The sequence below is a fragment of the Orycteropus afer genome, unplaced genomic scaffold (genome assembly GCF_000298275.1).
Source record: "Orycteropus afer afer isolate SDZICR_OR568_19922 unplaced genomic scaffold, OryAfe1.0 scaffold00023, whole genome shotgun sequence".
NCBI classification, from domain to species: domain Eukaryota; kingdom Metazoa; phylum Chordata; class Mammalia; order Tubulidentata; family Orycteropodidae; genus Orycteropus; species Orycteropus afer.
The window spans coordinates 3,664,762-3,676,822 of record NW_006921610.1 but is presented as its reverse complement, the minus strand read 5'-3'; the positions used below and the strand labels follow the sequence as shown (position 1 = coordinate 3,676,822).

The following is a 12,061-nucleotide window of genomic DNA, read 5'->3' as shown; positions in this document are numbered from 1 at the left end:
AACTTCATTCATCACCATTAAGTCGGTTCCAACTTCAGAGTGACCCTATAGGAAAGAGAACAACTACTCCACAGGGTTTCGAAGGCTGTTAGTAATCTTTACAGAAGCAACTGGCACGTTATTTCCGTGGAGTGGCTGGTGAGTTCCAACCACTGATCTTACTGTTAGCAGCTGAGTGCTTAACCGCTGAGCCATCAGGGCTTTTTAAAGACCAACAACTCTAGCAGAAATTACACAAAAGGAATTCTTCTACTCAAAAACCATATGAAAGTGAGCTGTAAATGTGGAAGTTACGTTGCTGAATGTCTTGTGTATTTTTACAGCAAAATAAAAGTTCAAAACAAAACAAATCCAGGAGAATAGAAGGAAAAAAAAGAACACGAAAGTATGGTACGTTCTCATTGACAAGCTTCTGGACTCCTGAAGTAGCAGTAATGTACTGGTAGTAAACTTTATATTAAATGTACTCAATTATGTATGTGACTTCATTTTTTTAATATGGGTTCCAGCAATGATGCTTTCTGAGTATATGTAACTAATTAATATTTTACACTCATTCAACAAATGCCTAATCTGCACCAAGCACTATTCTATTTCCCAGGGAGATAGCAATGAGAGAAACAAAAGCCCCAGCCCCCGAAGAACTTGTATGACCACCATTTAAGTCAAAATAATTGGAAAACATAAATTCCAAAGGTAAGACTGATTAGATCAGTATATGTCTTTCCCTGAACTCGTAACATGGGATTATAAACCTAATACAACACAGGTCCATGAAAGTTACTCACATTAGTTTGCTTTTCTTTTTATATCAAACAGGTGCAGTTTTACCTATACAGAAGGTAGGGTGGTTGAATTAAATTTTACCTAGTACTGAGAGACACATCCTCAAGGGAAAAGGAAAAGTCTGTACTTATGATACAAGGAATTAATGTGTTTTTGTCATCATTTGCTTTCAGAAATGTATGTATAGTTTTAAAAGTGGAATTCTTTTAGTTTTTAGGTTATATTTAATTAACCTAACATACTTGAAATATCTTCAAACTTTAAAAAAGAAAAAAAAGCATTCATCTCTCTTTCCTGGGTACTATTTGATTAAAAACAGTTCTCTTAAATATCATGTGAGTTAAATTTTTTTTTTTAAATGTAAGGAGGTTATTCTTTTCTGGAGGCAAAAATAAAAGTGCATTGTCAGGTAACTGTTAGCACTGGAAGAAAACCAAGGAACATCTAAGCAAATGCTTTTGTAACATGGGACACACGTCCTTTGGTAATCAAATGAAACTATGGACTCTCTTTCCAGAAAACTGCACAGAAAATATTCTTAGAGTTTCCACAAATTCTTCAATCTACCACTATGAATTAAAATGGCCTATTCTAGGCCAGTCCTTTTCGTTTTATAGTTTAAGAGTGCCAAAATTCAAAACAGCTATACTTTGGAATTATCAAATTTATGTAAGGTATAAAAAAGTTTTTTATGTTGAAAAACTGGTAATCTATATGCTGAACCTACTTTAGCTAAGGATAATGACATGATCAGTTCATTAAAAAAGATGGCGGGATCAGTTTTTACTTAAAAATAATGAGTTATTTAATTACCATTAATTCTTCCCTTGATTAGCTAAATTATCTAACTTTGCATACAAACTTAATTCTCCCACATAGCAATTATGACTAGGAGAAAATAAAAAAGAACATCAAGTATTTGAGGTCCTGATTTTGATCACTTGAAGTATGATGATAAATCTATTTGTGAATTTAATCTAATAATTCATTTATTATACTGAGGATAAATCCCTAATGTATTCCTAAGAGTCTGAGTTTAACTGAAATACAAACTTCTATTATCTGAAGGTAAACACATTTGTTAAACTCCAGCAGAACCAATATTCCAAGACATCTCAGCCCTCAAAATGAAGATTTTATAATTTAGAAAACTTAATCTGGTGTGAAGTAATTGCTCAGAACTCTTGCACAAAAACAAAAACTTTCCTTCACCTGTGCCTTCAGACTGTATTGAACCAGCGACTAAATCCCATTTCATGGGCTCATCAATGGTACTAGGATTAAGTGCTTCAACTACATCTTTTATGTTGTTGTTGTTATGTGCCATCAAGTCGGACCCGACTCATAGCGACCCCTCCTTGGGTTTCTGAGGCAGTTATCACTACGGAAGTAGATTGCCCAACCTTCCTTCCAAGGAGTGGCTGGTGGGATTGAACCACCAGCCTTCTGGTTAGCAGTTAAGTGCCTTAGGCACTAAGCTACCAGAGCTCCTACATCTTTTATAGGAAGGTCTATAACCTAAGATGTTGTATTTTCAGTTATAATTTGTCCACCACTTTTGTTTTTAGTACAAATAATTTTCATGAGTGAATACTAAAGGAAAAATTGAATTCAGATTGTCTGTAGGGATTTAGGGCTGTGATAAGACGGTGTTTATCTCTATAAGAAATACAGATATTTTGAGGACATACTAAAACACACCAGTAGCTTTTTATTTAAATTAAAAAATCAGAACTTGAACGTTGTACTTTAAAAATCATCATTCATGGAGGTGATTAAAACAATGTTTTACAGATTCTAAATATCTTGAGAAATATCATTAGTATTTCTGCCAGTATCATATGCATAAGACTTACGAGACTTTCATGTCAAGTGTTTGACATAATTAGAAATATTAACTACCATTACAATGGGACATCTGAAAATTAAATCTAGGCAACTCCCTTGTTGCTAAAGTTGTTATACGTTTTGGTTGTAAAATATAATTTGAGATTAATCTCAAGCAATTTGATTATAATTTCTTAAAGACACTAATTCTCTTTTTTTACAATCATGTAAAAGTTCATGGCAGAAAATGACTTGGTAGAGAGAAACTTAGAAACATTAATTTTTCCCTTTTTGTTGACTTTACAACAGTATACACTGTAGGTTCAATTCAAAAACGGGAAAAAGGAAAGAATCATTCTGGTGGCCTCACTATGAACTTCATTAGGATGTTGAAGGAAAAATAAAACGAACTTTTGTTCCTCTAAATCCCAATTGAAATAGTGACTAAATTAAAAGACTATCTAAGGTAATGCCTTGATAATACCAAAGACTATGTGCTAAAATTCACTTATTTAAAAAACTTTCCTGCACTGAAGGAAAATAGTATAAATTACATCACCAACCTTTGAAAGTTAGCATGTAAAGAGTACTCTAGCTTCATTCAAATCATTGCCTCCCTAAAATATCCTGTAGGAAATTCAGAGATTAAACAAAGGGGCTCTTAAATGCACTGATTTATAATATTCTTAAATATTAAAAAAAAGGAAAGGATACTAGCTATGTGGGCTGGAGAAAGCAAAATTTCAGGGATTTCATATCTTTAAATGATTATAAATTTCTTTAGAGCTGAGCAGTTTAAGTAGAAATAAATACTACTAGACGCTAGAAGAGAAGGTTTAATAATTGATAAAAATGTACAAAAATATTCAAATCAGAAATGCTTTAGAATGTGTACCACTAAGTAAATACTTCTCAGTGAATAGGGAAGGTAAAAGACTTCCCTCAATGAAAAAAAGTAAGAGAAAGATTGGATTTAAAAAAAAAAAAAAAGAAAAAAGACAACTCAGTTGAAGAAAATGTTTAAATCAACATTGATTTCTGTTTTAGACAAGGATATTGCAACTATCATTTAAAATTTGGTGGCACATTCTTTAGTAGGTCCTTAAGGCAAATATATTTAAACTAATTTACAATTTGATTTGATGTTAATTTTCTTAAACATCACCTCAAAATAGATGCTCAAAATAATGCCCTCGTAATAGACTTTTTAAAATGTCTTCAGATGTTTCATAAAAATAATGGTGGCTTTTTTACAGTAGCGCTAATTGGCGCCACTGTAGTTCAGAGTCTACCAGATTTCCATCAAAATCACCTATTTCTTAGGAGCTCACCATAAAAGATCATATCAGCTTTAACCAGTTGGGTAGTGCACAAAAAAGCAGTTTTTTCAGTTGCTGGTGCTTTTTTTTTGTACTATTATGTATCAAAAAAAAATTTTCATTATATCGTCAAAATTCAACTTCTATAGTAAATCAAATCACCTCATGACTTAGACTTTAGAACAAAAGTAGAGACATCTGCAGTTATCAGTAAATTGCCACCTTTAATCCATCCTGCAGTGCCCTCTGAAAGGGTCACAGACAGACAGTTAACGACCATATGAAAATATGATTCTTGTTATAGAATCAAAAGTTATTTTCAATTTCCTTTGTTTTTATAAAGTCAAGTCCACAATAACAATATACTTAAATGCACTTTTTGTTCTGTGATATAATTAAAACCCAGTGTTACTTCAATTGAACTAAAATAGTCCCTGGTCTGAGATTTAAATCATACTGTAAACATATATTTGGTATAGTTTATTGATCATCATCCAGTTGCTCCAAAAGGGTCCTTCTGCGCTTTTCTAATTCTCCTTCGCTCAGTTCACTGCCAGAAGTATCCCAATTACCCTGAAAAGACAAAGAATACAATTATGAGTGATGTCAGTACTCAAAAACTGTTATGTAATCAATCTTTAAGGAATCCAAAATCTGTATAGATTCCTAACCAGAGAAACACACACAGAACTTTTATAGTGCTTTAGGGACCACCCATTTTCCCCAAAAGCCTTACTGATTAATCACTCCTAGGTTCTTTTATTACAGAAAATACTTAGAATGAGACTTTTTATATAAGTGCTACTTTCAGTTTATATTATATGCAAACCAGTGAGAATGGCACAGTTTTTTCTTTCCTCTTACACAACTGAATTTTATAAAGCACCTTATTTACATTTAATGGAAGCTAAATATTCCTAGGTAATTCCTTGCTAATTTTGCATAATTCTATGTTGTCCTCTAAGTGTTTTACATGACATGAACAAAAGTATTATACTTTTAGTGCACTGAACACAGTGTCCAGATAAAAAGTCAAAATTTATGAGCAAAATGTTATCAATAAGCTGATGAAAAATTTTCAGATAGCAAGCATAAAATACAGCATTATCTGTGAGACACAATCATTGAAAAATAGATACTTCACACGTCTTTCTCTCCAAGGATTTCATTTAAGCTACTCACTGTAAGAAGCTGCCAGTAAGTATTGAGGCGGCATTCATTTTTTGCCAAGGATAGTCTGTGCAGCTTTAAAGAACTTCACCCTATAATTACTGAATTAGAACAGCCCAGACGTAGAACCCGGGTTTGTGTACATAATTAAAATGCTCTACTGCTAATCTGTAGAAGCAGTGGGCAAGCTTAAGAAGGCTTGTGTTCTTGTACTCTTACACACACACACACACACACACACACACACACACACAAACTAAGGACTAATTATGAAAATAACTTCAGCCTGTTTTCCCTTCCTATCTATTTGCTCTCATTGATAGAGGGTTACTGAAATGCAACCTTTTGAAACTGGATTTAGTAATACTGACTGTGGACATCTGAAGAGAAAATCTATGATATGAGTCTCTTAAATTTTATTTCTTAGATCTGAAAAATGTCTATTCTTTAAATACCATCATGGTTTTAACCACAGTATACATTTTTACATTTTGGAAATAGAGGTATTCTTTAAATACAAACAATCCAAAAAGGGTTCTAAATACTTACAGAATCCTTTCCAGTCTTTTTCTTAGGTGATTTGTGTTTTGATTCTGATCTTTGCCTAGTTCTGTCCTTTTCACTTTCCCGATCCTTGTCCTTTTTGTCCTTCTCTCGCTCAGTATCTGACTCTGGAGAGTCCTATGAAAATAAAACATAACGTTACCATTTTGATGACAAAGCATTCTATGTTTGAAAGTCCTTACATAGTTGTAGTTGACAGTATTTTAGAACATCCATGTATGACAGGTGTTCCCATAGGCCCTAGGGTAGTGAAACATAATGTGAATTTTCAGCCTCAAGGATTCTATAAGATTTTCAAGATTCATGAGACAGACCTGGTTTTTCCCATAGGAAAGATGACGTTCTGATAGGGTAATATTTAACTAAAAGAGTTCATGAAATTTGGGATGAAGATACACTTCAGACCAAATTCTGTATAAGGTAGATGGATATTACATTTTTTTTTTGCCAACTCAATAAAACACTATTTTATTTGGATATGTATATAAGGTGCTATTATTAGTCTAATTACATCTTAGGATAACATCTGTACAATAAGATCGTTTCCTTAAAACCGCTACTAAGAAGGATGAATTTTTTTTCAATTGTGATTTGGGTGAAAGTTTACAGAGCAAATTCACTTTCCATACATCAGTTCGCATACACTTTGTCTCATGACACTGACTACAATTTACCACAATGCAACAGCTCCCCTCCCACTTACTTCCTATAGTAACCTCTTCTTTGTGTCCTTCCCTCCATGTACTCCTGCCCCCTGAGCTATGTTCCTGTGCATACACAGCCTTTCTATTCTCCCATGAGTATTCTCTCCAAGGAGTGTATCTAGCAAGTGTAAATGTTCACTTCATATGCCTGTCTTTTGTGTGGCCAGAAGCCAGAGGTGTGGGTTCAATTAATAACAATGAATTTTTAAAAATGTTTTGTTATTACCTAAGTAAGTGCTTCTTATTTAGATATGTGGTCAAATTCAAGTGAGCAACATGAAAAACCATTCTCATTTAACAGGTCTGTGGTTGCAGCAAGGCTTTTACACTTTCAAAAGATCACTAAGTAATCCTGATGATAATACCTCTGACCAAGAATTACAAGGAAGTGGTTGTTGAACTCGTGAACCCATTTCAACATTTGAACTCATGATTTGCAACAACTGTAACACACACACACACACACACACACACACACACGATCTCTTTTAAACAGGAGGGAATCCCAACAGTGTGTGATGTGTGACTGTACTTTATTTGTAAGGCTTGCTAAGTGATTTTAGTGAGAGGTTAAAGTGAAGAACAGTTAGCTTAAATCTATATAAGCTCAGAAAGGGATTCTACTGAACAACCTAAGCACCAACCTAAACTATGCTGGACTATAAACAAAAAGGTACAATTGCCACTGGCAGGGCAATCTACTTCCGTAGTGATACTGCCTCGGAAACCCAAGGAGGGGTCGCTATGAGTTAGGTCTGACTTGACGGCACATAACAACAACAACAACAACAATCTAAAAACAAGAAGCTTGCTTACAGATTTGTGTCTCCTTTTCTTGCTTTTCTTCTTATGTTTTTTTGACTTCTTATAACTTCTCTCTAGGCAACATGAGAAGATAAATAGTAAGAATTTGAGGACATTAAAATGTCTACGATTTTAATCAAGTAAACAGAAGAGCTCACCAGACTCAGCACTAGAAGAATGCTCTGAAGCAGAACGGGATTCGGATCGCTGTCTTTTTTTCTTTGAATGGCTATCATCATCATCTGAATCTGACCCCTAAATGGGACAATAATTTCATTTGTAATGATACTGGCAATATTTCAACATATTCATGGTGCTATCTAATAAAATTTCCTTACCGATCGAGAGCGGGAACGTTTCCTATGATGTTTTTTAGATTTCTTAGAATGTTTCTTGTTCTTTGAATGATGATGCTGACATTCATGCTTCAAGGTTAAGAAAAAAAAATTCTGTTTACTTTAGACGCAGATCATAAAAACTTCTTTAAAAGCTATACAAAAAATGTCTTAAGAGTAAAACTCCAACTTGCCTATTTAGGATATATTCAGTTGAGAATGTATACTATCTATGAAAGATTATTAGCACTTAAAATTTTTCTCTGTTTCTTCCTATCCATGCTATAGAGACCACTCATTTAGACATCTAAGCACAAGAATGTTAAGTATTAGTTTATTTTTTATTTTTTTCGGCATGAGAATGGTGTGAGTCAGTAGGACAAGTGATACCCTATAAGAAAGTATAATCTGCAGAACACAGTGACAACTGCTTTCAAAAACAGTGAAAAAAAAAAAAAATGTCATCCGACCACAGTTTTTCAAAGAATCTGGCTTTGGTAAATTAGCTAGTCAGGTACTGAGATATGAAGCCTGAAGGTACCCTTGAACTAAGATAAGCAAGGCTGGTCTCAGACTAAATGCAAAATCCATTGCTTTTCCACAAAGAGTAATCCTATCTTAGTGAAACTCAGATATCCTAAGGCAATCTAACTAATCCTACATGAAATCAGAAATTGAATGCCCTCTCTTGTGGATTTCAATTCTAACTTTTATTAAAACAGTACTTAGATTGGTGGGAAAGGAGAAGTGCAGCAATAAAGCCCCTAAACATATCCATAGCTTTGAAAATAAACTCTCCTTAAGTTACACATAAGCCGTGATAGAAAAATTTTGCTCTTCAGAAAGGACAGCAGCCTACCTAATTAGCCTCTAACCTCTTTAATTTCACTAAACATTAACCTTTCTTTTCTACTTCAAGGCTCAGATTATGTGTTCTGCACTTTTATCCCACACCACTATTTTTGTCTATATTTACCACTTCACTATTTTACCTCTAGTAAAGAACATGAGAGAATCTGAGGGTCCTTCAAATAGGGAGAAATGGGTAAGACACTCCACTTACAGAAGAGCTTCTCAGAATTAATTTTGTTAAAATGCAGATTCTCATTCAGAAATTGTGCCAATCAGGCCAGAGGCTGTGCATTTCAAACAAACCTCAGGATGATGTAGATCCTACTAGTCTGAAACAGTTTGAAAACACACCAGAAAGGATTGGTCAATAGGACCAGATGTAGAGCAAGTTGTGAAACAATGTAGGTCCTATGATGGGTACATGTTAACAGAGAAAACTGCTGCCAACATTGATTAATAAAGAATATTAAATCAAAAGAAATAACAACTAATCAATTAAGTGACTCCCTATGGCCAATTTCCTCGGAAGGAAGGTTGGGCAATCCTACTTCCGTAGTGATAATGCCTCGGAAACCCAAGGAGGGGTCGCTATGAGTCAGGGCCGACTCGACGGCATATAACAACAACAACAACATGGCCAATTACCATGCAACACTACAATATTTTAACTATGCCCCCAGCTTTCAGCTTGTTGTAAAGTACTACTTTTTCTAGAATTGGCAGCGTACTTGTTAAAAACTAGTGCCCCTGCAGTCAAACAGCCTGGATTATAATCCCTTCCTTGTTAAGTTTTTTTTTTTTTTTTTTTTAATTTCTCTTTGCCTCAGTTTCCTCATCTGTAACTTCACAGGGCTGTCCTAAAGGTTAAATTCATGTATGTAATATACAAACAACAATCAGAACAGTACTTGGCCCATATAGGCACCAAATAGTATTTAATAATTATTAATCAATTCAGTGTATTTACTATATACAAGTAACTGCCTGAAACATTCATAAATACTGATAAAACCTCAAGTTACTCCTTCACTCAACTGATGGAGTAACTTGAGCTTTATCATTATTTACCCTAACTTATTTCATTACATTTCATAACCTCTTTTGGGATTTCTACACAGAAACAAGTAATTTATAAGAAGGTTTTAGTTTTCTTTAGGTTTAGTTGTCAGTCAATATTAGATTACAATTTTATTGTAGTTACGTTTCTAGAATTAAAAAAAAATATTAAACAGATATGGACGGTCTCCACAAATCTTTATATCCCAACACACAACAGTTTGTTTTACAGCCTTGGAAACGCTATGGGGGCAGTCTTAGAAGGTCACTATGAGTCAGAATTGGGAGCTCTGGTAGCACAGTGCCTAAGGCACTTGACTGCTAACCAGAAGGCTGGTGGTTCAAACCCACCAGCCACTCCTCAGAAGGAATGTTGGGCAATCCTACTTCCGTAGTGACACTGCCTCGGAAACCCAAGGAGGGGTCGCTATGAGTCAGATCCGACTCGATGGCACACAACAACAACATGAGTCAGAATTAACTTGATGGAAGTGGGTTTGGTTTAAAAGAAATATACTTTGATTAATATAAATTCTTCAATTTTGTGTATATTTTACATATTTCTTAGTACTTCGGTCAATTATGAGAATATTAAAATTACCTCAAGCACATGCATAAAATCTTTAAATATTCGTTTTCTTTCAGATTCTAGAGTTATGTCCTCAAATGCTGGCTCTTTTACAAATCTCTCCCGGATCTGAAAACATTAGATATGAAATCAATATATGAGTATCCAGAAAAGTATACAAATACGCCTAAAAAGAATCATAACAACAAGTGAAATTTTTGAAAGTGAATGTTCTTCCCTCAAAAGCACAAACCATTTTAAACAAATACTTCTAAAGGCAGAGTCCTTCATAAAAGAGTATTTTATGCTTTAAATGTAACTCTAAGCAACAAATAACTTATGTTTTGGACTATAAAATGGGAAATTAAATATATTCTCAATTGTAAAGAAAACAGTTAATTAGAAAAAAATTTAGAAGTATACACACATCTTCCCAGACAGCATCCAATTCTATTGGAGGAGCAGCTTGCTTCAACATACTCTTAAAGGCAGATTCTTTCCGTTTCATCTTCCGAGCCTCCTCTTTTTCTCTTTCACGTTCACGGGCTTCTGCCTTTTCTAGTAACTTGTAAAAAATCATATTTAATCAATTGCTATAGTACAATTACAATTCCCGATGAAATTATTATTCCTAATTTAGAAGTATTCTCACAATATTTGAAGGGCCATTTTATCCATAAAACCAGTTATTTGGAACAAAGGAAGAATATATATATTATTGTTTTAGCTTACTCTGAAAAACTAAACTATCCTGTAAAATCTTATGCATAGTCTCTTATTCTAATAAGTGACAAGTTAAGACTTTTGACTGAATATATTAGAAATTATACTACTAAAATTAGTTGTTTATTAACAACATAGTAAATAGGGTAACTTACACTATTGAAAGCCAGTTTAATATTTCCGGCATCTAACGTGGTTGACCTTTTAGTTGAACTGATTATTGCCACAAAGTCTTCAAAAGTAGTATTTACTTCAACTACAAATCCTTTATCCTAAAAACCAGAAATTATTAGCATTAAAATAATACATGTATCAAAATAATACAGTACTAATCTTTACAATATCCTGTAAGTTAACAGGTATTAATAAATTATTCATTTACCTTTAGAATGTCTTTTATTATCTTCTTCTCATCATGGTAACGTGCTTTAAGATCCTCAACATAAAACTTGAAAAGATCAAGTGCAGTTGATCCTAATGAAAAAACTAAAGAAGTCAAAAGCTAGCTCTAACCAAAGAGCTGCAATTACTTTTTGTTTATAAAACAAAAATAAAACAATCAAGCACTCCTCCTCCCCCAAACATAACTACCTCCCCCACTTTGGCCCATCCCAACTACTGTCCTAACTACAAATTAGGAAAGAAAAGAATCTCACCAGGCTGACCAAGCATATTAGTGAATCTAATGTCAGAACTAATCGTTGGATATAATTCCATCCAAGATGACATAGAATGTAGCTGTCCATGTTCATGCAATTCATCTAAAAATATCTGAAAAAGCCATTGTATTTGAAAAGTCATCTTTAAGTACATTAGAAGTATTAATGTAAAATAAAAGCACAAGTTAAATTTTAGCAATATTTAACTGTCCTATCTATGTTATTCCAAATACTTTAGGTGCAGATAATATTTGATTGAAGTAAAATCTGGTTGTAAAGAAAAATATCTTGTGGACTTCAGATAAAAGGACATTTGAAAAGGTATGTTATCTTTCTAGGCATCAGTCTCTTGTGCCTTAATATGGAACATCTATTAAAAAAAACATAATGATCAAAGTTAACTTAAAATTCTGGATATTATCTATCCATAGGATGCAGTAGCTATTACCTCTCTCTAACGATGATACTAAATGTGCATATTTTCTGTAAAATATATACTTTCAAACAGAGTGCCTACTGTGTTCTATGTATTTCTACTTAATCTTTGTAACAAACGTGGGTTTCTTATTTGTTTTTCCCAATTTCCCTTCATCATCCTTTTATTTTTGCTTTCATGGCAACATTTTTAGAACTTCTATACCTAGCAATTTCCCCATCTCCTACTCTACCAAATCTTTAAGAATTAAACCTATAA

The 12,061-nt window shown here is 33.6% G+C and overlaps 1 protein-coding gene across 1 annotated transcript in view; it reads right to left on the bottom strand.

The window, feature by feature from the left end:
* Positions 1-4,412: 4,412 nt before the first annotated feature.
* PRPF40A (pre-mRNA processing factor 40 homolog A) overlaps positions 4,413-12,061 on the bottom strand; it is a 71,178-nt gene continuing 63,529 nt past the window's right edge. The window contains exons 17-26 of the mRNA XM_007934925.2: positions 11,365-11,479; positions 11,091-11,182; positions 10,864-10,980; positions 10,413-10,550; positions 10,019-10,114; positions 7,513-7,599; positions 7,333-7,429; positions 7,187-7,248; positions 5,652-5,783; positions 4,413-4,505 (exon numbers count right to left, since the gene is read on the bottom strand). Of these exons, the coding sequence (XP_007933116.2) occupies positions 4,413-4,505; positions 5,652-5,783; positions 7,187-7,248; positions 7,333-7,429; positions 7,513-7,599; positions 10,019-10,114; positions 10,413-10,550; positions 10,864-10,980; positions 11,091-11,182; positions 11,365-11,479 (1,029 nt within the window). The remainder of the gene's footprint in view (positions 4,506-5,651; positions 5,784-7,186; positions 7,249-7,332; positions 7,430-7,512; positions 7,600-10,018; positions 10,115-10,412; positions 10,551-10,863; positions 10,981-11,090; positions 11,183-11,364; positions 11,480-12,061) is intronic.